Below are 23,892 nucleotides of genomic sequence, written 5' to 3' on the forward strand. Positions count from 1 at the left end.
GGTGGCTGTTACTCCCCCAGGGACTTACATCCGTCTATTTGGAAATCACATTTTGGGGTTTGCTTTTTAAACAGTTGTTAATTCCAATTGGATTACAAGCTCTGGCAACCCCAACACTGTGTATAGTGCCTGGTACATATTCTATCCGAATAAAAAATAACCACTAAATAAACAACGGGACTCTCCAGCCAGCTGCCTGGGTTCAAATCCTACCTCTGTCACTTACCAGCTGTGTAACCTTGAACCAGACAGATTCTTAACCTCTCTGTGTCTCATCTGTAAAATGAGGAGAATAATATTATCTATTCCATTTGGGAGGATTACATGAGTTAATTCACAGAAGAGTATTTCTGGCAGTGAGTGGCACATGGAAAGTGTGATTAAATGCTAATTATTATGAGTACGAATAAGGAAGAATGTTTCCAGAAGGAATCAAGATGAACAAGAAGTTCTTCATGTTCTCAATGCATTTATCATCTAGGACAGGAGATTCAGCAGATATAAGGCCAAAGCCATAAATGCCAAATGTGAAGTTCAAAAGGTTACGGGAACTCTGAGGAAATATCATCTCAGGGCAGACAGATAAAGTTTTTGTGGAAGATGTGGCATGCTCATGCTGTCTCCTGGAAGGGTTTTAGGATGGGCAACACCTTCTGGGGAAAAGGTACAATGTTTCAGTCTGGGTTACCTGAGAAGTAGACACTAAGACAGGATTACATGTGTAGGAGATTTATTGGGGGAACTGGCTGTGAAGGGGAAAAGGAAGAGACCTGAGAAGGCAGGGGGAGGCCAAACCACAGTACAGGTCTGACCCCTGTGAAGGAGACAGGGAAGGAAGGAAGGCTGGAAGAAAGGGTCTCAGACTCCAACTCAGTCCTAAGAAGGTCTTGACCAACCCATGGGGAGTCCTCAAGCCAGTTACCCTTCAGAGGCATCTGGATCTTGCACCAGGGGACGACAGTAGTATTCCCACTTGCTCGGTAACTGCAAGTAGCCCAAGAGAAGCTCAGCTTTGGCTAAGAAGTGTTGGTGAATCCCAAGGGCAGCAGCTGGAGCCATCAGTCAGTCATGACCCTCAAAGCAGAGGCCTGAGCAGCATATTCTCATGGCTCCCACAGTGGGGCACAGGCAGTGTGACTACTACCTGTGTGTCCTTGAAACCATGGCTGACGTTCAGTGAATTTGTGCCATCACTTAAAATCAAAGACAAGACAATATCAAAGGGCTCCTTATCTTTTTAAGCTAAACCACAGTTGCAACAGCAAAAATGACGTATTTACTATTGAAAATTACAACTACTTTGAAAATATCTTTCAGATGTGGTTTCAGTTTGTAAAACAATATAAAAGACATAAAAATGGTTGTGAAATATCTTTTTTATAAGAATCGCAGTTAAAAACTTGAAATGGGCATTCAGAACTAAGTCAGAAACAAAGCTTGACTAAAAATCTAAAAGGTTAAGTCCTTTCTGAACTGGTAGGTTAAGGCAGCATATTAATCCAATGAGAATATGAGAAAACATATTGCAAAAGGGCAAGGTGCCACACAAATACATACAATCATGTTTCATCTTATGTGAGGTTAAGTGGCATTCAAGGCAAAAATGGAGATTAAAATTACCCCTACCCACTAGTGCCACACCCAGTAGAACAGAGGAGAGGCATGAAGGAAAGATGACCCCTGAGAACACAGCACTTTCCCACAGAGGAGAGGCATGAAGGAAAGATGACCACTGAGAACATAGCACTTTCCTGGGCTCACCTGCTACCACTCTGGGACACATGGTCACCAAGTGGAAGGCTAGACAATATGTGTACTCCCTAACTGTCCTCGTTTTATACATATACCATTTCCTGGCTTCTCTCCAAGTACTGAATGCATAAGTTAAATGCATTTTGAGGATGCTCCCCAAAAGAACCACAATAACAAGTCATACAGATTATAGTATTTCCTTTAAGGGGATTCATGGCACAGAAGAGGGAACAAGACATCCTCAGTTCCTATCACTACACCAGTAAGAAAATTGACTCAGCAGTTAAGTCTATTTCTTACCTTCACAGAGAAAACATAAACCATGGCATGAGAGCTCCCTCACATCTAGGACCCCATTCTTAGTTCCTCCAAGTGGCCTTAGAGGAAGCAGTCCCTCTTGTCAAGCCTGATCTCCTGCTCGACGGCCTTGGTCCCACTGAATACCCCACCTTTCTCCACTTGTATTCCCTTTCTCTGCACTGCTTCTTCAATTTTGCTCATTTATTAGTTCCTTCTTCTATGTATATATAAACTCAAATTTGCTCAGCTCTTAAAAAATAGAAAAAGCATATCCACACATAAACACCCACCCACCCATCCTTGACCTGGGATTTCCTCCCTCTCTTCCTGATATATTAATCTGTATTCTTTCCATTTCAAGACCCAGAACTATGACTCGATGGCTAAAGCAAAAACAGGGTGTTACTGGAACCTGGAACCAAGAAGCTCAGGGGTAGAGATGACACAGACATGGCCGAACCTCTTGGCTCACACAGGGTCTGCTGCACTCGTCTCACCCTCCATCTCTCTGCTCCACACTGGGGAAAGATGAACGCTGGCAGGCCATGCTACACTCTCAGGGTCTGCAATCCAAAAGCTTGGGAGCTCTCATTCTCCTGCCACTATGTTTCAAATCTCAGCGAGTCTGAGACTCTTGGGCCATTCACCAAGGAGACACATTGGATTTGGCCCCTAGTCTCCACTTAGGTCTTCCTGGTTCCCAACAACTACCCCCACCACAGGATGAAAGCCACTGGACACTTAACTCCATGGTGGCCACACAATTACCTTCACATAAGTTCCTCCCTCTCCAGTTCCCTCATCCCTAACTTGTCCCCCAGGGATAAACCCCACATTTGTCATTCCAAACCCACCCCAGACTGCATCTCACTTAGGAAGCACTGGCAACCTCTCCAAAAAGCATAGATCCTGGGCTTCTGCCTTATTAATATCTAATAAACAGCCCTCCTCAGCAGACAGACAGACAGACACACACTCACATTCACTCATACACTCTGGAAAAAATGTCTATGGAACTAAATTTTTTTAAAATCTGAATACAGCATAGTTGTCTACCACATTTATATATTATTAATTTTACAGTACAATACCACAGTCTTCCTTTAAAATATAATTTTAAAATTTAAAGGGAATCAATTTGCTATTTTGAAACTCAATTTTTTAAAATAAATAATTCACTACAGTTTTATCTATGGCAAGATCAGTACTCTAAACAGCTAGTAAAAGTATTCATGTTCAACTGCAAATAAAAGTTTGCGTCCAAGTATTCCGGACCTATCAATTAGCTCTCTTCCCAGAATAAAATGAGGAAGTCAGCCCTTTTCAGTTGTCTCAAACAAAACATCTGAGCTCCATTGGACTTTTATCCTTAGTCTGTACTTCTCTCATCAGAAGTCCAGACATCCCCAAGCCCTAGAGGCAGGGATTGGTGCATCTGAGATACCACGTATCTGTGTCCAAAGCTCATCTTACGTTCCAGAGGTTACAGATATAAAACGTTAGTAATTGATGAGAAATTAGCAAAGGGAGCATTATGGCAAGATGACTTCGCTTCAAACAAGATTTGAAGGTTTGAAACAAGAGACTGAAACAAACAAGAGTTTGAAACAAAAGACTGCCTGAAAAGCCTGACATTACACCTCAGGCTTTGCTCTGGTTGTAGAATGTCCTTTGGCACTAACATCCATGCAAATATTTTACCACCTGCTAGGCCCGCCAAGGGCACAGAGAGGCCAATGAACAGGAAAACACAAAAGGAGTCTTTTTATCTTCTGCCATGCTGAAATCAAATATAGCCTCAAGTCTCCGTAGAAGAATCTAGTAAAACAGACCAGGAAAAGAGAAGCAAAGTCAAAGCAACATTTTTGGGACAAGTGCAAAAACCCTAGGGCTTTTTGGGGTGCCTGGGTGGCTCGGTGGGTTAGGGCCTCTGCCTTCGGCTCGGGTCATGATCCCAGGGTCCTGGGATCGAGCCCCGCATCGGGCTCTCTGCTCCTCGGAGAACCTGCTTCCTCCTGTCTCTCTCTCTCTGCCGGCCTCTCTGCCTGCCTGTGATCTCTGTCTGTTAAATAAATAAATAAAATCTTTAAAAAAAAAAAAAAAACCCTAGGGCTTTTGTTTATATATCAACATTCACTGTGGTGGGTAAATATATTTTCTGATACATAAATATGCTTTTGAGTCAGATAACTAGCAGAAACATAACATGGCCTTTAGAATCAGGAATCCCAGCTCTGCCACATATCAACTAGGTGCTGACAAACAAGTAGTTAACCTAGCTGAGTCTCAGTTTCTGCTTCTACAGGTTGAAAGTAGGAAGAACCCTCCCTGCATCAGAGGTTGTGGTAAGATATGATGGAATCATGATGAAAGTAAACCACCTTATCACAGCTTTCTATCCTACTATTAAGTTCCAGACCCCTTGTCCAAAAACCTCCTAGACATTTCCACTTGGATCTTGCCCTTTTCTCAAACTCAACACCTCTAACACCTAATTCATCTTCCCCTATTATTAGCCAGGTTCTCCTCCAACACCTCTGGCTCTCCTACCTGACACTCCCATTCTCCAAAGTGCCTACCGCCAATTATCATATTACACAAATGACTTTATTGCTAGTCGGACCACAATGCACATGGTAGTTTCAATCCTTGCTGCTAGGAGGCTGGAACACCACTTAGGAAAGAGCACAGTAAATTCAGTCATAAACATGTTCACACCAAGAAATTTGAATTCAATGGAATCTGTCCTAAGGAAATAATGTAAAATAGAGAAAAAGCTACTTCCCAACATGTTTAGAGCAGTATTATTTAGATCAGAGAAAAAAACAAAGAAAAAGAGAAAGAAAGGAAACAATTTGACCATCCAGGAAACATAAGCTAACTTACAATACACAGTTTCAACAAATGTTTGTAATTAATAAAAATGAGAGGAAAATGCTAATAATAAAATAAGTTTAAATGGCAACATTTAAAATTTAAGTGAACTTGCCCCTACCTAAAGGAACAGATGCTTGGGATATTTGGAAAATACCCCAAAATGTTCCATTTTACTCCGTCAATATATCGACAGCATTTGTGTTCTCTCCTCACTGGTTCCAAATATTTGCCCCAAGCCCTGATGTCACTTGATTTGCCTTGACTACAGCCTCTTCTCCCAGATCTCTTCTGCTTCAAACTGATCACTCCTCGTCTGGCTTCTACAAACCTGTTTCATTACTTCACTGAGACAATTACTAGTTCCCCCTGCATTGGTCCTTTGAAATCCCACCCTCCTCTCCATTCACAGAGCATCTTATTTCAGACCCTTGTCATTCGTCTCTTCCTTTCCTGCCAGCAGTGTCACCTCTCCCATCACCTTCCAATCCATTTTCCTGGCCCTGCTGACAGCCAAGCAGCTCTCAAATCTTATCATGTGACGTACTCAGAGTTCTTCAAGAGGGCTCTCTCACCTGCAGGGTAAGGTAGGAGCTTTCAACTCAGACAAACAAGACCTTTTCTGATCTGCCCCCAAACTGCCTCAGCTTCTGCCAGTTAGGCTGCCACACCTCTCCTCCAACAAGATCCCCCAGTTCAATTTACTGTACTGTCTCTACCCCTGGCCTACATAGCACTCCAGTCATGCCTCTGACACTGTGAACACCCTCAGGGCAAGAATTCTAGCACTCTGTCTCATGACCAACATCACCTTGTGACTCCCTCACTGGACAGAAGGAAGGAGCAGGCTGGTGTTCCTCACCTTTCTACATCATTGCCAAGTGTATTTCCACTACCAGCATCCATCTCCCCTTGCTTGGAACTGCCTTCCCACTGCACTTCCCAAATGCTAACCCTGCTCTGTCTAGTATTACACCACTAGCCACAGAGAGCTACTGAGTTCTTAAAACATAGCAAAATCATTTCAAAATGAGACATGCTAGAAGTGTACAATACACACTGGATTTGAAAGACTGTATGAAAAACAGAACGTAAAAAATAGTTTATATTGGTTACCTATTGATATAATACAGAGTAGATCTGTGGGATAAAATAAAATGTATTATTAAAATTAATTTCACCTTTTTCTTTTTACTTTTTTAAATGTGGCTACTAACAAATTTTAAGTTACACATATAGTTCAGTAGTCTAGCTATCCTTCAGGGACCAGTATGAGGAAAACCTTCTTCAAAATGCCCTCATGTTTGTGCCACTCTTAATGATCTTATTTGACCTCTTGAAATCCTATAACAGAGTGCAACATTTAAGCCATTATCTAATTTCATACCACATTATATGCTTACTATTATATCAATTCTTCTTGCTTTTTTATTCCATTCCTAAATGGGGATTTGTAGTAGGTACTCAATGTTTAATTAAACATGGGATCTGTGCTGGAGCAACAGAGCAATACACAGAATTTTTTTGGTTTCTGTTTTGTTTTGTTGACTCACTTACTCTTCCATTGATGATTTCAACAATACAGGCAGAACTGGAAGTCAGGGGACCAACTAGCTCTTTGTTCTACCTGTAATTAACACAATGCATACAGGCAATAGTCCATTGCTTGGCCTCTTGTAAGGTCTGTCTGGGCCTCAGAATCCCACCTTGTAAAGTAAGGTTAATAATATCAGGGCAATCTGTAATACAGAGCCAGATAAAAGGAACTAAGCAAATTCTAACTGGAGCCATTACCATGAATGAGAAATACTGTACTTTCCAGAGTTTGTCACATGTATCTCAGCCAGTTGTCTTTAACATAGACTAAGTTTTAGAAAGAGAGAACAAACTTACAGCAATTATCAAAATATAAGGGGTGGTGTGGGAAAGTACCTATCAAAATACTTGTCTTAGCCTATTCATGATGGTGGGCAAGTAACAGGAGAGGAACCTATTACATGCCTGTTACAAGCTGAAGTAGTTTATACATTAGACTCGCAATAACCTTTACAAGGCAGACATTACCATACCCATCTGACAGAGTAAAGAAACTGAGATTCAAAGACAGGCTAAGTAACCAGCCAAAGTGATGCCGCCACAGGCTGGAAATCCGGATCAGTGGTATCATCTTTGTATGTAAAAAAGCACATCTCTATTATCACTTGAAGACAAAATATGTGAAAAGCAAGACTATTACAGAAATATGCAAATAAAAATACAACAATAATGTCCATTCATTTCCTTCAAATGGTTTTCTTTTTTTTTTTTTTTAAGATTTTATTTATTTATTTGACACAGAGAGAGAGATCACAAGTAGGCAGAGAGGCAGACAGAGAGAGAGGAGGAAGCAGGCTCCCCACTGAGCAGAGAGCCCGATGCGGGGCTTGATCCCAGGACCCCGAGATCATGACCTGAGCTGAAGGCAGAGGCTTTAACCCACTGAGCCTCCCAGGTGCCCCCCTTCAAATGGTTTTCTTGATCTTGGCTAATTCCTGTCTTTCAGATCAAGAGGCCATTTTTTTCTAAATAGACTTTTTTCTTTAAGTAGCAAACAAATAAGGTATATGATGTACTAGGAACTAGTACATTAATGTACTATATTTCTTTAAAGTCTTTCCCAACCACAGTTGTCAACCAAACTCTACATTAGACATTTTAACTAGAAGTCTTCAGACACATTTATAAAAATGTAGTCCCTATGGATAAAGTTGCAGCAAGAAAGTACACTGAGTCATTCCACAAACAAATGCATCCTCAAAAAACAACCGAATATTAAAGAACCTCTCTATTTTACAAAACTGAGATTATAATGAGCTCAACGAAATGAAAAAAGAAAGTTCCTCAAAATAAGATACTGCACCTTAAAATGAAACCACAATTCCACAGCCTTGAAAACAAACTACTTTCTCAGAATGGTAACAAGGTACTGTGCATCTCTAAGAAGCCAAACTCATCTAGGTTTAATTGATTCCGCCTTTACAAAATGGAGCCAACTTAATCCTGCAGACTCTGACAGAACAAAAGTTCAAATTCTCTACCACAGGAAAAGTCCCAGAGTATCAAATCCTTTAAAAGACTGTTCCTTTATCAAAAATGTCCCTGCAGTAGGTGTTTATCACTCACTAGAACTCTGCACAATGCAACCTGTGTGAGCATGAGACTTTACTACAGGGAGGAGACAGTTCAGTTTACCAAGGACATTTGACTTCACTTTCATAACTCTAGAAAACTAATCTCTCTTAACAGTAAGTAATTAATTTACATTCATTCCAAACTGAATGGGATAGTGTAAATCTCAAGGAGTCTGAGATTGTGAAGACTGCACTTGGAAAAACCAGGGGTGTGCGTGTGTGTGTGTGTGTGTGTCTTTCCTCAGAGGTACTTCACAGGGTATAAATAGAAATAATTAGCAACTTTTAATCTCATGAACAAGATCTTTACTTAAAATTCTCACATATAGGGGCGCCTGGGTGGCTCAGTGGGTTAAAGCCTCTGCCTTCCGCTCAGGTCATGGTCTCAGGGTACTGGGATCCTGCCCTGCATCGGGCTCTCTGCTCAGCAGTGAGCCTGCTTCCTCCTCTCTCTCTGCCTGCCTCTCTGCCTACTTGTGATCTCTCTGTCAAATAAGTGAATAAAATCTTTTAAAAAAAATTCTCACATATAAAAGGAATTCTTTTATGTCATATTTCCTCAAGTGACAGACACATTAAGACTGCGTGTCCTAATTCAGGTGTTTTTTTTTCCCCCCTCATTTTACAAATAAAAGAATCCAGAGGAAACAAAGTGTCCTTTTCTCAGCCCCCAAAAAACACTAGGGACAACACAGGTAGCACAGGTGTTTGGTCCTAAACAAAAGTTAAGACTAAGTAGGGAAGAAAATGGAAAACAGAACACAGCCTAGCAAAGCAGCGAGAGATCACATGCAGCAGGTGACAGGAAGCCTTGGGGACACTTCACAGCCACAAGGATGAGCTTCATGGCAGGTCAACTACAGGCCCCCTGGGCTCCACAGAATCTCCACCCAGCAGTCCATAAAAACGAAAGAAGGAAATAACTCTCACTGTCATCCCGGCAAGAAAGCAGCAGCAGCCTCCTTGAACCCAGGAAAGCCACCCCTCCCTCCACAAACAGGAGAAGCCCCTTTCACACCAACCACACAAGGAAGCCCAAGCGGTCAGACCCAAAATAAAAATAAAAATAAGAGGAGCGCGGGAAGATAGATGACAGCTCAATTAAATTTATCCTGGGAGCGCTGGGACGCTCCGACTCTCTGAAGACTCCGACTTAAAAGTAAAAAATAAAATTTAAGTGGGGGGCAGCCCACAGAAGAGAGGACATTTCAGTTAAGTCTGGGCTGGGAACACTTGGAGACTCAGTCTACTTCGGGTGTCAGTGTCCAAAATTAAAATTTAAAAAACAAGAGGGGGAGGTGTCAGTTTATTTTCTGTGTGTGAGTGTGTGTGCGTGTGTGTCTGTGTAGCGCCTGGAGTGCAGGATTTGCCAGGGAGGGGAAAGTCGCGGGTCCGCCGGCCTTGAGGTGACCGGGAGCAAATCCGGGGTAAGTTTACACTCCGGGCGACAGGCAGACCCGAGGGCCAGAGTGCCCGCTGTCCGGGAACAGTGCTGGGCCCCGGGAAGGGGGGTCTCTCACACCACCCTCTCATGTCCCCCGCATGCCGTGGGCATCCCAGCCCCGACCCTCCCCCGGCACACGTCAGGGCAGGAACCCCCGAACCCGGGGACCCACAGCGGGCCTCACCCAGCAGCGCCCGCAGGTGCTTCAGGCGCGTCAGCACGTCCTTCTTGGGGTCCAGCACCTTCTGGGTGGACTTCTTCACGTCTCCGTGGCTCCTTCGGGAGAACATCCCGCCGCGGGAAACCCGGGCCCCGCCGGCGGGGCAGGAGGCGCCTGCGCCGCACTAATCACCTCATAGGGTCCGAGTCCGCGCGTGTCGCGCCGGCCACTCGGCGCCCCCCCGCCGGGCCGCCACCGCCGCCTCTGCTTCTGTCCCTGCCGCCACGGCTTCGGCTGTGCCTCCAGGAAGGAGGGGCGGGCCGGTACGGGGAAAGGCGGGGCAGGAAGGCGGTGTTCGACGCGAAATCCACAGCCCCGCCCCGCGGGAGGTGCGGGCCGTCCCTTCGGGATCGGCGCAGGCGCACGCGATTTGGACTCGCCTCGCGGGACCGCGCCGGTAGCGACTAGTGGGCCCCGCGAATCACAAAGAAGCTTGGATCATGAACACGCTGTACTACAAGTCCCGGAATGCATTGCGACAGAACCCTCCAATCATGTTAGGGTGTCTTAGGCACGATGGGAGTTCATGGGTGGGGTCTGTTACGTTCTTCCTCCTCACCCTACCGTACGCTGCAAGACCTCTAGGGAAATGTAGTTCTTCAGGGGGCGGGGCGCGGTGACTTACCTTTACAGAGTCCCCAAGCCTCTGGACAGCATCCGCCTGCTCCCTTCCTGGAGAGGCCCAGAGCTCTCAAAGCCTCACTCCTTGCCCTATACCACCAAGCCATTTTCCTCTAGTGCAACGTGAACCACAGTAACCACAGTAACATCTCTGTAAGGAAAGCTGTGAAGGCTTTTATTTTATTTTTTAAGATCTGTGTCTTTTGTTTGTTTGTTTTTTGTTTTTGGGGTATTTTGTTTTCTTTTGTTTTGTTTTGTTTTGTTTCAGGGCTTTTAAAATACAAACTATTTCGTTTTGACTTCTAGATACACACTAAGGAGGGAGGGAGTCGAAGTCCCTTTGGCCAAACTAAAATCTGAGCTCCAATTTCACACGAAAATCAATGGCTTTGGCAGCAGAGTGAGCATCTCTACACTCTGGTTCAGGAGTCCAGCCAGTCCGCTTTGTTCCTGGGATCCAACTTTACTGGGGTATGAGGTTCCCTTGCTCAGACAGGTCCTCAGAATCTTGTCTCTTCCTTTGTGGGAAGTGCACGTTCTTTGTGTTGTGCAAGGCTGCATAGCAATCCAGTAGCAGAACCAGAAATGGAACCTGAGGGACCTGACTCTCAGGCTGGTATGCTTTTGCAGGTTAGGTGCCTGTAACCTGGAGCAAAACTTTGAAATGGAAAATGGCCTGGAGAGTTCTTACTAGAGATCCGTAGGATTATTTACATGTATCTGGATCCTCTGACACTCCAAATTTTGACATTTGAGCAAGCACTTAACACTGGGTGTTTAAAATCATAGGCTTTCCATCCAATTGGGACAAGACAAGTTTTCTCATTTAAGGGAACCTGTAACTTGGGGGAAGAGCCAAGAGATTTACATAGCTTTGTAGTCTCATAACTAGTGTAATATTTGTCCTCTAGAAGCATTGACTAGAAGTTTATTAAATAAAATGGAGTAAGAGCTCGTTCTATCTATGCTATTTTGACAACTCTAAAAATAGGCTCTAACAACTAAAAGAAATGTTTTCACATGCCCTGATGAGATAAATATCCATATCCTAATCCAAGGAACATGTGATTGTGACTGTTTTGTTAGAAAAGGGATCTTTACAGATGTTATTAAGGATCTCAAGGTAAATCCTCTTCAATAATCTGGGTAGTCCCTAAATCTAATGAGTGTCTTGTATTTATAAGGGATGGAAGAGGAGAAGACACAGAGAAGGCCATGTAAAAATGGAGGCAGAGATTAGAGTCATGTAGCCATAAGCCAAGTGATCCTGGAGCCACAAGAAGCTAGAGGAAACAAGGAAGGATTCTCTCTGGAGGTTTTCCAGAGGGAGCCTGACCCTACCAACACCTTGATTTTAGACTTCTGAACTTAAGAACTGAGAAAATAAATTTCTGTTATTTTAAGCCACCTCATTTGTGGTACTTTGTTGTAGCAGCCCTAGAAAATAAATAGCACCAGATACTGGAGACAACCCAGTGTGAATATCTAACAAGATCAAAATGACTGATACTGATTATAATACTTCAAATAAATAAAAAGTCAGGAATGCATAATGATACTCAGAAGAATGCTTTTTGGTGTCCTAGGTGAGTGTTTCAAGTGGAAGACATAGCTTGTACCTTTGATAATTTGGGGCAGACTTTTTTTTTAAGAATATATTTGGGGCACCTGTGTGGCCCAGTTGGTTAAGCATCTGCCTTCGGCTCAGGTCATGATCCCAGGGTCCTGGGATCAAGCCTCACATCAGGCTCCCTGCTCAATAGGGAGGCTTCTTCTCCCTCTCCCACTCCACCCTCTCTCTCTTTTAAAAAAAAAAAAAAAAAAAAAGAATTTATTTATTTATTTGAAAGAGAGAGAGAGCTAGCAGGGGTGGGGGGGGGTAAAGAAGGAGGGTAAGGATGGGGAGGTAGGGGCAGAGGAAGAAGAAACAGACAGACTCCCTGCTGAGTGGGGAGCTCCTTCCAGTCTTCAGGCAGGTCTCCATCAAAGGACCCTGGGATCAGGACTCAGCTCAGCTCAGAATCCCTGAGCTGAAGGCACACACTGAATCAACTGAGCCATCCAGGGGACCCCGGTGGCCCAGGTGACTAAGACCCTTTCTCCATAACAAATGGGGAACCTGATCTGAATTGGATGTGTGTTTTAAGATTCTAACCAGGGAAGAGTGCAAGGCTTTAGAATTTATAATTTCCTCCATACATCACTTACCAGAAAGGATCACGTTTTCCTGATGACCGCAAATTGAATTCACGTGTTCAGGAAGACAGAGCCCAAGAAACCAGGACAGAGTAAGGGAAATAAGACACTGAGAAGTCCCAAAGAATAAAGAGAAACACATATCAATTCTTGATGTTTGTAGGAGGATTTTAGAATTTTTTTTTGCTTTTGTATCCTATTTACATAAATTCAAACCAACATGTATTTAGTGAACAAGTCATATCTTTAAACTGTGATGACCATAGATTTTGACTTCCCATTCTTTTCTATTTTACTGAAAATTGGTGTTTCAAGGGCCATGTGAAAACTGCAACTCCTACCACCATTGATGTTAAATACTTATCAAACAATTCTAACATTCATCATTGTTGGGCTTATACCCAGCACAGGGTCAGGGTCAGAAGTCAATCAATATTTGTGGAATAAATAAACTCATTCATTCATTTCTTCATTAATATCTCAGCATTCTTAGGGAGTGTTGTTTGGAACCATGTTTTCAATTTGATGTGTTTATGCATCCAAATTTTAAATCTATCCCTCTTTCCTCAGAAATCTTTCTAAAATATAGGCAAACCTCTCTGTTTTCTTAAACAGCTTATTCATTGTTTAGGAAACCATAATTTGTCCCACCCACCCACTCTGATCCCCTTCATCTCCTCCTAAATGAGTGTTGCCACCAGACACAAAAGAGATACACCTGGTAGATCTTCCCCATCTTATTTTGACCACTTCTTGACCCCAAATTCAGTCACTGCTATCAGAGACCATTTGTTTGCCTTTTTAACTTCCATATTAGAATCTTTCTGTATGTTTAGACCTGCCAGCTCTTAGTTTCCAGATAATCTAAAAGTTAATGTATTTTACTTTCTAATTGTCACCCATCAGAGTTATTCAGTTTGGAAGGATGGGGGTTTTTTCCATATTGACTAAAATATCTTGTGCCTGGCTCATTAATTCTAGTTGTCGTGTATATTCTATTAATTTTGGTATATGGAAAAATTCAGCTGTTAGCTGCAGATTTTCCTATCAGATAAGCTCATTGTTTCTGCCCTCAGGAGTAAGATCTTTTCCTATGTCAGACACACTGTGTCTTCATTTGGATACTATTGCCACAGAGAGCCAGCCCCAGTGAACTTCTGTGACAGAGTCTATTTTTATTGGCCATTGATTGGACCTTTACGTTCCTATTTTATTTAGAAACAAACAAACAAAAAAAGCTATTGGGGCACCTGGGTGGCTCAGTGGGTTAAGCCTCTGCCTTCGGCTCAGGTCATGATCTCCAGGTCCTGGGATCCAGCCCTGCATCGGGCTGTTTGCTCAGTGGGGAGCCTGCTTCCTCCTCTCTCTCTGCCAACTTGTGATCTCTCTCTCTCTCTGTGTGTGTCAAATAAATAAATGAAATCTTAAAAAAAAAAAAAAAAAGCTATGATCTAATAAATTAAATTTTTTTCTTATATTGGCTCTTACCCTGATATTTTGAATTCATTCAGTGTTTATGCTGTGCCCTGAGAATCTGCACCTATCTAAAATCCCTATGAAAAAGGGGATACCCCTCCATAAGAATGAAATGCCAGACTCAATGCTAAAGAAACAAGAAACCCAATGTCCTCATTTTCCAGATGATATATTATTGTAGACACCGAAAATATACTTTTTCTTCTCCAAAAAGGTTTCCTAATAGTTTCTTTTCTTTCCAAATATCTGTCAAATAAGGAGATTTAATACTCAAGCTTGACTATAAATCATTTTAGATGAGAATTTCACTTCAGGAGATACTTGAAAAAGTTTTTGGAAATGTACTAGCCATATTGATATGTCTGATGGACACTTGATAACAAAGCAATGCGTTAAGTGGAGGAAAACCTAATCGTTTTTCTAAATTTAGTCAAGCAAATGTTTTCACAGCTGTGCATTTCAACCATAATGTCATCTGCTTTGGGTATATTTTCATTTTTTTTAATCATCAGAACAGTATTAACATTTCAGTGGTGAATTGTGGAAACATGTCAAAATTGGAAAAATTCAAGCCTATAAGAAGTATCATAAGAACTTTTATAAATTAAAAAAAATCTTTGAATGATAACATTGGAGAAATCAAGCATCATGGAAACTCTCTAGATAGTAAATATAACTTGCATAGAAGGACAATGTACAAAGACTAGAAAGAGATGAAGTTTCATAGGTGAGAAGCCTGTGAAAATGTGCTCATGACCTCACCTCTTCCCCCCAATACACAAAATGCCACCATTGGGTTTAATATTAGGTAAGATTTACTCCCTAATTTAGAACTGGGTGCTAGATTTTCTAAAAATGAATGTAGATTATAGGATGTCCACAAAAACAATTCATTTAAATGGAGAAATCCATCGCACAGTCTTACTTATAAATTCCTGCAATCTTCTAAAAATGAATTTCAAAATAATTCTTAGAGAACAATTCTTACTAACCAGGTCACAAAAATACAAATTCTTTTACTAATCTACATGTAAATCTATGTCCTAAATGGAGACTGCTTTTACTTGGTATTTCAGACAGCATTCTCAGTTTTAAGCAACAGAGACTGACTGGCTATTTAGGTAAAGGTAACTCATCCAGAGAATGCCAGGCTCCCAAAATCAATGGAAGGTTGGAGATCCAGGCCTGGAAAACAACTAGAAAATTAGATGCTAAGGCAGCTCTGGGAGGCCTAGACAAGTCATAGAGCAGAACACATGGGTCAGCATACCAAGACTTTTATGACAATGAAAGAACTTCCACCATCCTGTACATCTTCAAGTTCGAAGTCTCAAGAATATCTAGTTGGCTAAATCTTAGATGGATGCCTACCTCATTTCTCCATCCACCTGGCTGCCCTGGGTCAGAAAATCTGAAGTGCTAATCCCCTTTGTAAGTGGGACCACCTCCTACGAAGACTATACAGGATAAGATATACCCCCAAAAAATAATCGAGTGTATTATTGGAGGAAGGGAAGTTGGATGCTGAGGAGCTAAAATAACAACAATAATTAAGAGTGAACAATAACAAAACAATAAGAAAACAAATCATCATGATTTGCTTGACATAAATTAACATATGCCCTGGAAAATGAAAACAATCCATCCATTGGGCTGATGTATAATTAAGATCTTATACTTTAGTGAGATGATTGGAAGACATAGTTTACTGCTTTCAGTAAATCTTTAAGGAAGACTTACATTTAATAGGTTTTTTCCCCCAAATTTTAACTGGGAAATCCCTGATGTCGCTTAGACATAGGATATGTGTGAATTATGCAATTACTAAAATCATCTTAGTGAATAATTGGAAAGAGTTCAATCATATTCTTGTTTCTGTTTAACCAAAATTGAAGAATTCAAATGCCACAGGGAACATTACTAAGTACTTCTCTTTATATTATCCTTCTTTCTATGTTTCTATGTTCCTTCTTTTCTCTAAATTGACGTCCCCTCCATGAGACACACTTTAATCACATTTTAAAGTCATTCTTAGTAATCTTTTTGATCCAGTCAGTAGACTTAACTGAGTCCCTCCTCTGTGCTAGTTTATGCACAGCAATGAAGTTACAAATAGAACAAGGACACAATCTTTATCCTCTGAAAAGTCATAGTCTAGCTGAGAAGTCAGACATAGCCCAGACCTTGGAGAGCTCACAGTCTAATGCAGGAGATGGACACATAACTAGATAATAATAATTAACAATAGCAATATAGGCAGGACATTATGGGAGATACCAGGAAGGACTGGACAGTAGAGATGAGGGCAGGATCAGAGAAGGCTTCCTGAAGGAGGTGACACCTGAAGTGTGGAAAAGAGCTGATCACAGCACAGGCAGGGCAAGGCGGATAATGGACTGTGTGAAGATCACCAGAAGCAGTCTGGTTTTGTGTGGTTGTCACTTAGGACTGTGCTTGTGGTTTTACTTGGTATAATGTAGGGGTTGCAGAAATATGTGTATGTTCTTGTAGCCTTATAAAAACAGAGGGCCAAGCGATAGCAAAATATGATGATGCCAAAGTTAGAAGAGACTCTGTAGAAGCAGTAGAGGATGGGGACAAAAGCAGAGGCTCTGAATTCCAATCCTGCCCCCTTACTAGCTGTGTAATCTTAAATGGGTGACTCAATTCTCCAAGCCTCAGTTTTCTTCATCTATAAAGTGGGGGAGAAACTCACATTTATTCTAAGGATTAAATGAGTATAGAAAATAATTGAACACAATGCTTGGTACACAAATGTTCATTGACTATTATTTTGTTTTTCTCTTCTCCTCCACTTCCGGAAAATACAAACAATTTCTTCTTGCTAAGACTTTGCACACTTGCTAAGTGTGTTGCCTAGGAGGGGTTGACAGCTGAGTTTCTCATGGTTTTACATCATTGAATCTGAACACCATCAGAATAGGTCAAAGCAATATCCTAGAACCCTTTATTTCACACATTTGTTATGTGTACTCTTCAATAAGGGGAGGCGTATTCACAGATGCCACCATCACACCAGGTGAAATATTACTCCTTTCTGAATCGTCATTGATACTGGATTAGGAATAGCTGGCTAAGGGAAAGGGCATAACGTGTGACTCAGCAGTTTGTTTCGGACATATTTTTCTTCCTCTGGTTCTTGTGAGACCAAACCCATGAATAGTTTATGGGTCCTTTCAAAAATTAAAGTCATACTTCAGATTGTTATAAATCAGATTATAATAAGTCAATTTGATAATTTCACTCTAACAGTCATAAAACAACAAAATAACATCCCACTGTGTGAAAGCTTTGGTTTAAATAACCCATCCAAAATATGCCAATTGATGTTTTTCTCCATCACTTATATGTTCATTTTTAAAATCAAAATAATAGGCAATTTTATTGAGCCTCTTCATAATCCAAGGCTTTTCTTACTCATTCATTGATTCAAAAAGCATTAACTGAGTTTCTTTCTGCTGGCCACTTATTCTAGTCACTGAATAGAGATTTGAAAAATTTTTTAAAAAAGACAAAATCCTTGTTCCTGAGATGCTCACTATCTGGTTGCATAAATTATCTGAAGATGACACCTTACAAAATAAATAAGAAGTTCTTTTTATTTTTAACTTTCAGAAAGCATTAAGAAAAGCCCCTCATTTACTTTGCCTTTATATAATTCTGCTCCTCCACCTCAGCCCTGGTTGTGAGATTGCCCACTGTGGGTGCAGGCTAAATAATTCCACCTGATTGTCAAGGGTTATCAGCAAGGAAATCCCGGAGTCCTAGAACATCTTGAGAGTAAAATGCGACTGACAGATGTATTCCCTCATTATAAAATGGAAAAATAAGAATCAAAGTTGGTTAGTAATTGGTTGTCACTAGCACTGGGGATGGAAAGACTAACCTGAATCCAACATACTAGTGCTGACAGCATTTGGGTGGCTGGACAATGGCATCTCATCCCAGTACCATTTTGCACAGCAATTTTGTGTCCTTCTCCCATTCAATCCTCACAACAGCCCATGAATCTGGGTTTCTTAGCTCCATTTTGTCTAGACTAACAGAACTTCTGTGGCTGGCTCAAGATCATCCAACTCATAAGAAGCAGGTCAAAAGGACAAATCAGAGATACTTAGATCAGCAGATCTCAGGAAGTAAATAAATGACTTGGTTGGTCTGCTGGCAGCTGGAGATCAAGATAGACCAGTTCAAAAAGAGTGGGAAAGACTCATGAAGGAGAATATAAAGACTGGCCTGGAAACTGAAATCTACCAAGACTTTAGACTCTACCTTTAGAACCAGAGGTTACTTTAAATTTTATCCAGACAAACTTTAGAATCAGGTCACTTCTCCAAATCTGTAAAGTTAATGAATAGTCAAACTAGGTAAGAAGTTCCAGTGTCTTGACTCCTAGGCCAGTGCTCAACTTCATCACATTATTTGCTGGCTAGAAAGGTCAGTGGAAGCTCAATTTTTGGTTAAAACTGGAAGGAGACTGGGCTCGTCTTTTACGGTAGTTTTTATCAATGAACCTCACTCCTAGTGTTCATACACGCCTGCCCTTTTCCCTTCCCCTTGAATTGAAGCTGATTCTGTGATCTTCTATAACTCATCAAACGTAGAGGAAGTGACAGGGTACCAGTTTCTATGCTCAGCCTTAAAAAGACCTGACTGCTTTCATTTTTGCACACTGGAAGAAGCCAGTCACCATGGAATAAATTTGACTATTCAGAGACTGCCACCCTGAAAGATATCTAATCTAGCCACGTGAAGAGACCACACAGAGAGGAACTGAGGTCCCTGGCTAACAGCCTCAGCTGAGCTTCAAGTCAACAGTTAACACCAACTTCCCAGTCATGAGAGTGGGGCCATCTTGCAAGTGCACCCTTGAGTCCGGGTCAAAACTATCAGCCATGTAGAGCAGAGGTGAACTGTCTTAGCCAAGCCTTACCCAAATTACAGGATTGTGAACAGATAAACAGAAAGGTTATTGGAGTGAGCCACCAAGTTTGGAGATGATTTGTTATATACCAGGAAGTAGCTACAATAGCAAAGGTGTGTGCTGGTGCCTCCAAGGATCTGGAAATACCAAATCCAGAAGACTTATCTTCTTAATTGGACAGAGCCACACACTGCATCCACTCGGTTATCTCTAACATCCTTCTGGTTCTAAAATTCTTCGAGCTTGTGACTCCCTGTGGCTCTTCCCTATGACTCTAAACAAGCCTGGTGTCTACATGATAAAGAGATTGTTACCCCCAGAAGGTGACTGGCCTGATAGGGATTGCTTTTCTCACCAAGGTTTAGAAATGTAGGTGACAAGAAAGGAGGGAGACAGAAGAAGCTCCAAGAGTTTGGGTGCGACATGTGGAATACTTACAGATTAATTAATCGAATATCCATAGAAAAAGCATCAAGCAAGCCTGAGATAGGCAGGTCAACAGAAATTGACTTGAGAAACTAGCTTTTGATTCATTCAGTATTAGAGGAAGCACTTTAAAATCTATTGGATCTGTAACTAGTTCCTTGCAGCTGGTGAGAAGGCAGGAGCATAGATGGAGTCTCCAGAATTTGGAAGAGGGCACATCAATTATCTCTACCACTAAAGTGTTGCATGGTAACCAACCACAGAACTGTAGTGGCATACACCAATAAACATTTATTCAGCTCACGAGTCTGTGGGGTTCATCCCATCTGGGTTAGGATTGGCTGCTATTGGCTGAGATCACTTATCTTGGAGTTCATAGCTGTTGGTTGATCTAGGGTGACCTTTGTTGTGACATCTGTGGTAACTGCTCTGGCCATAGGTTTCTCATCCTTCTCCTGGGACCAGTAGACTTGCCTGGGCAGGTCCTTCTTTGGGTGATAACACAGCACAGAAGTGAGCAAACCCAACTGCACAAACAGTTTTAAGGCTGCCAGACAGGTTTGCAATTATCCTATTGGCCAAAGCAACTCACAAGGCTTAGCCAAGAGCCAGAGTCAGAGGGCAAAAGGAATGGATAGAGAGAAAGGTTAGGAATTATGACCATTAATCCATCTACCACAGAAGTTATTTTATAAAAATCAACCTTGACAATGGAAAAGGGAGCTTTTTGAAGGATCTCTCAGGACCTCTGTCTGATTAAGCAGCATGATTAGCCCCTGAGGAATTGAAGGTGAGGAAACCTGCCTCTTCAACAAGGAGTGACTATCCTCAGTCCTTTTGTGACATTGTTGTGAGCACATTATGAAGGTGCACACATAAGTTGTGTCTTTCCCCAACCTGCTTCCTTCAGTCATAAAGCAAGGTTAACAAATGAAAAAGCATGTTCAAGATTCCAAACTCAATGGCATTTCATCACATATGTTCACTTGGTGTCTTACACGTCACACAAAGCAAAGCAAAGACAAGTCACACAATAAAGAAGACAGAACAGGGGGTAGGAAATGAATGCACCAAACACAAAGTCAGTCTGTGAGTGTGCAGTTGAGGTAAGGCCTCAGTCTGGTCTGGTCAACTATTAGCACGTGCTGCTTATTATGTTCAGGCAGCGGAAGATCTCTATTATGTTCAGAGATCAATCAGGCAGAGCATTTGGCAGCTGCTGCCTTTGGGATGTGGTCAGTTGTGAAAGGGTTAGCGCCTAGATAGTTTGCCACAGAAATCCTTCCATTTTAAAGGGATTGAATGAGCCTTGAGTCTTTGTAGATGTCCTCTAGTTCTGCTGATTATCAGGTCAGGGTGTCACCAGTTGTTGCCAGTTTTGGCAACATCTGGTCTTGGCTGCAATGCCCTCAGTTGTTGGCATCACTGCCTGACAGAAGTGACTGCTTGACATGGGTGACTACATCTTGTTCTATACATACTTTAAAGGAGTTAATATTTCTGCCTGGTTATTTGCATGGCTACCCTGTGGTGATCACCCTTCAATATCCCCTGCCTTTTGGAGAGCACATAGAGATCACTGGACTTTGCAGTCTGGGGAAGGAGGCTGTCCCAAGGGATGGGGAATAAATGTGGTGATGGCAATACTATTGGGTTTTCCAAGTCTATGTTACAAGCCCCAGGTGGGTTCTTGGGAAGAAATTGCTGAGGTGAGATCAGTGCAATAGACTTAGTTATATTATACCTTCCCTACTACAAAAGAAAAGGGACTTGGATGATTGATTAAAAGGTAATTTAGATAATAAGATATTGTCAGTATTTATCTAGGACTTCCAAGGTGGGGATTGGGGGACAGTGCACCTGTTGTCAGTCTAATAGTTACCAAGGGGAAAACTGCTGGAAGGTGCGACCTATCATTCAAGAACTGCCAATTCCCAATACTGAAGTTGTGCCTGACTTTATAAAGTCTTTGATGAATTGGGTTGTTTGATATAGGCTGGCTACACAGAGCCTGAAAACCACAGGGAGACATGATAGCACTGAATTTCTGGACCAGAATAGCCAAACTCCAGAGACAAAACTCATGGTGATCCTACCGATAAACTCAGATTTTAGCAGTCCTCCCATGTTAACATTTCTTTAGCTACAAGAGCTACATTAGATGAGTTCCTAATGATAGAGTCCCCACCGTCTAGAAGCCTTGACCCCTGAAAGTGTGTTCAGCATCCTGACGCAAGGGAAGTTTTCCAATAAAAGTGTGACAGTCAATGCAATACTAACATGGCGTATTTGATTCTTGCTTTGGAAATCTTAGGGAACAGTAGCTTGTATTTAATTGGATCTCGTAAATCACAGGGTAAGTTGGAACTTGGCTGGAAAATACTGGTAGATATAAAACTTCCCCAGATAATCTTCACTCAAGAGCTGAGCAGATGTTTGAGGCATTCCCTCCAGCTATTCCTGTACTTAACCTCTACACCCAGAAGGCCACGTACCATGAAACACTGTGACTCTCTGCCTGAAATTCTTTTTTTCATTACGGAAGCATAACTGGTCCATGCCATGGACATGCCAGAGAACTGATGATCTCAGAAGCACCCTTAAACAATGATAGACTGATAGCCGATGGATAAAGATCCCAGTTCCCTCATCTTTGGAGTAGAATAGCTCTAAAGAATGTACTGGTTCCCTGCTTGATAATGAACCCAGTTAGGTTACCTTTCCTGCCCTATCTTACTTCCCCACTCCTCTGCCAATGCTTCCTGGATAAATCCACCACCACCACCACCACCACCACCACCACCATATCAACTACTTGCTCTCAAATCTGTGTTTCAACCCAAGATAGCACACGTCTCATAAAAGAACACAGTCAAAATAATGAGCTAAGCTTTAAGCAGAATAATACCTAGGGTTTGCCCAGTTGATCTTTGCCAGTGTTGAATTCAGCAAACTAGGAACTGATATGACAGGCTTAATGAAAGTGAATTAAGTTTGTGAGATTCAAGCAAGACAAACCCTAGGGCTCCTAGGTAAGTGACAGACGGAAAGACAGATAGAGGGAAGGATGGCTCCAGCCATCTATGGGACCTATCAGAGGACTTAGCCTGGGGACCAGAGGCAGGCAAACTGCAAACCTGAGGAAAGACGGTCCCTGCTCTTTACCAAGTAACTCCAGGAAACTACATAAAGTCATATATAAAGGACAACATCATTCTCTAGGGCTCCTTTTACAACATGCTTTTCTTGCTCAACATTATGTTTCTGAGATTTTTTAAATTATTGATATATATGCTCTTATTTTAACTGCTTCATTATAATGAATACAGCACAATTTATTGATCCATTCTCCTTTGGGTGAATTTTGAGTGTTCTAACATTTCATGATTGAGCCTACCCTGTGGTAAACATTCCTGTCTGTGCCTAGCCCCAGTGTGTGTGCAGGTACATGTGCACACACACACACAGGATTTCTAGGACATGTATGTGTGAGTGGGCTTGGTGGGTGGAAAACACCAAGTCCACAACAGTAGTCACCTCTGGTGGTGGGCGTAGTGACACCAAGGTCTTTGGAAGGAACACAATTGTTCAATGGACATTTGTCTCATCATTGCAATATATGTTTTGGTGTGTCCAAAATACATTGTTCATAATTTTAAAATATGTGCCTCTACTCTGGCTTTCAATCAGCCAAGAAAAAACACTTTCTGTCTTTACTTTGTTGGCTTTGTGTGTTAAAATTTTCTCTCAAACACATTGTACTTCCTGATAGCTCCAAGAGGCATGCACTAAAGAATCAGTCCCATGCAGTTTGCAAAATTAAATTATTGCATCTTTTGCTGACAAAGGTTTTCTCTGACTTTAAGTTTTCTCTGTGTCTCCCAACTTTTTAAAAGGTCCATTTGCAGAATATCAACTTAAGTAAATAGTCCTCACTTGTCAGGGAATTCCAGGATATGCTTTATGCCCTGAGCACTGAACCGAGCAGTTTTGTGAGAAAAGTGGTCTAGGTCATTCAGGCTTTCATTCTTTGTGATTTCAAGTCAATAAAAATAGTTGTCCAGGAAGGTGACTCAGGATTTGGCTTGCTCTGTCTTACTTGATTAGGATAATAGCAGGTTGATTTGGCTTATTTCGTTCCTTTTCACTCCTTTATTCTTGCTTGGAATTAGATAAAGTGGATATTATTCCTCTCCCACCTCCATTCAGTTAACTCTGAGCAAAAATTATTTGGGCCAAATTTATGTGATTGCACACAAGGTTTCCGAATTAAATAGCCCTGGTTTTTCCTCACTTCCTCACCAAAAATTCCATCCATGAAGGTATATTTCAAAAATAGAAAGTGAGCACAATCACCATGTGAGTTTTCATTGGGAGGAATCGGGGCTATGATTCAGCTGTTTGGTGGACACTGATTACCTAATCAAGGCAGCCTGCTGCTATTTAGAGGTGATCTCCTGAAGAATGA

At 41.7% G+C, this 23,892-nt stretch overlaps 1 protein-coding gene across 7 annotated transcripts in view; it reads right to left on the minus strand.

The window, feature by feature from the left end:
* RALGAPA2 (Ral GTPase activating protein catalytic subunit alpha 2) overlaps window positions 1-10,141 on the minus strand; it is a 324,605-nt gene extending 314,464 nt beyond the window's left edge. For 4 of the 7 annotated variants that reach the window (XM_032351550.1, XM_032351548.1, XM_032351549.1 and 1 more), the window contains exon 1: window positions 9,725-10,140. In XM_032351550.1, coding sequence (XP_032207441.1) covers window positions 9,725-9,830 — 106 coding nt within the window. In that variant the 5' untranslated portion in view covers window positions 9,831-10,140. Of the gene's footprint in view, window positions 1-9,724 lie in introns of all 7 variants that reach the window. The other 3 variants (XM_032351556.1, XM_032351553.1, XM_032351552.1) reach the window with 2 other exon arrangements.
* Between the last annotated feature and the right edge of the window lie 13,751 nt (window positions 10,142-23,892).

The sequence above is a fragment of the Mustela erminea genome, chromosome 7, assembly GCF_009829155.1.
Source record: "Mustela erminea isolate mMusErm1 chromosome 7, mMusErm1.Pri, whole genome shotgun sequence".
Classification (NCBI taxonomy): domain Eukaryota; kingdom Metazoa; phylum Chordata; class Mammalia; order Carnivora; family Mustelidae; genus Mustela; species Mustela erminea.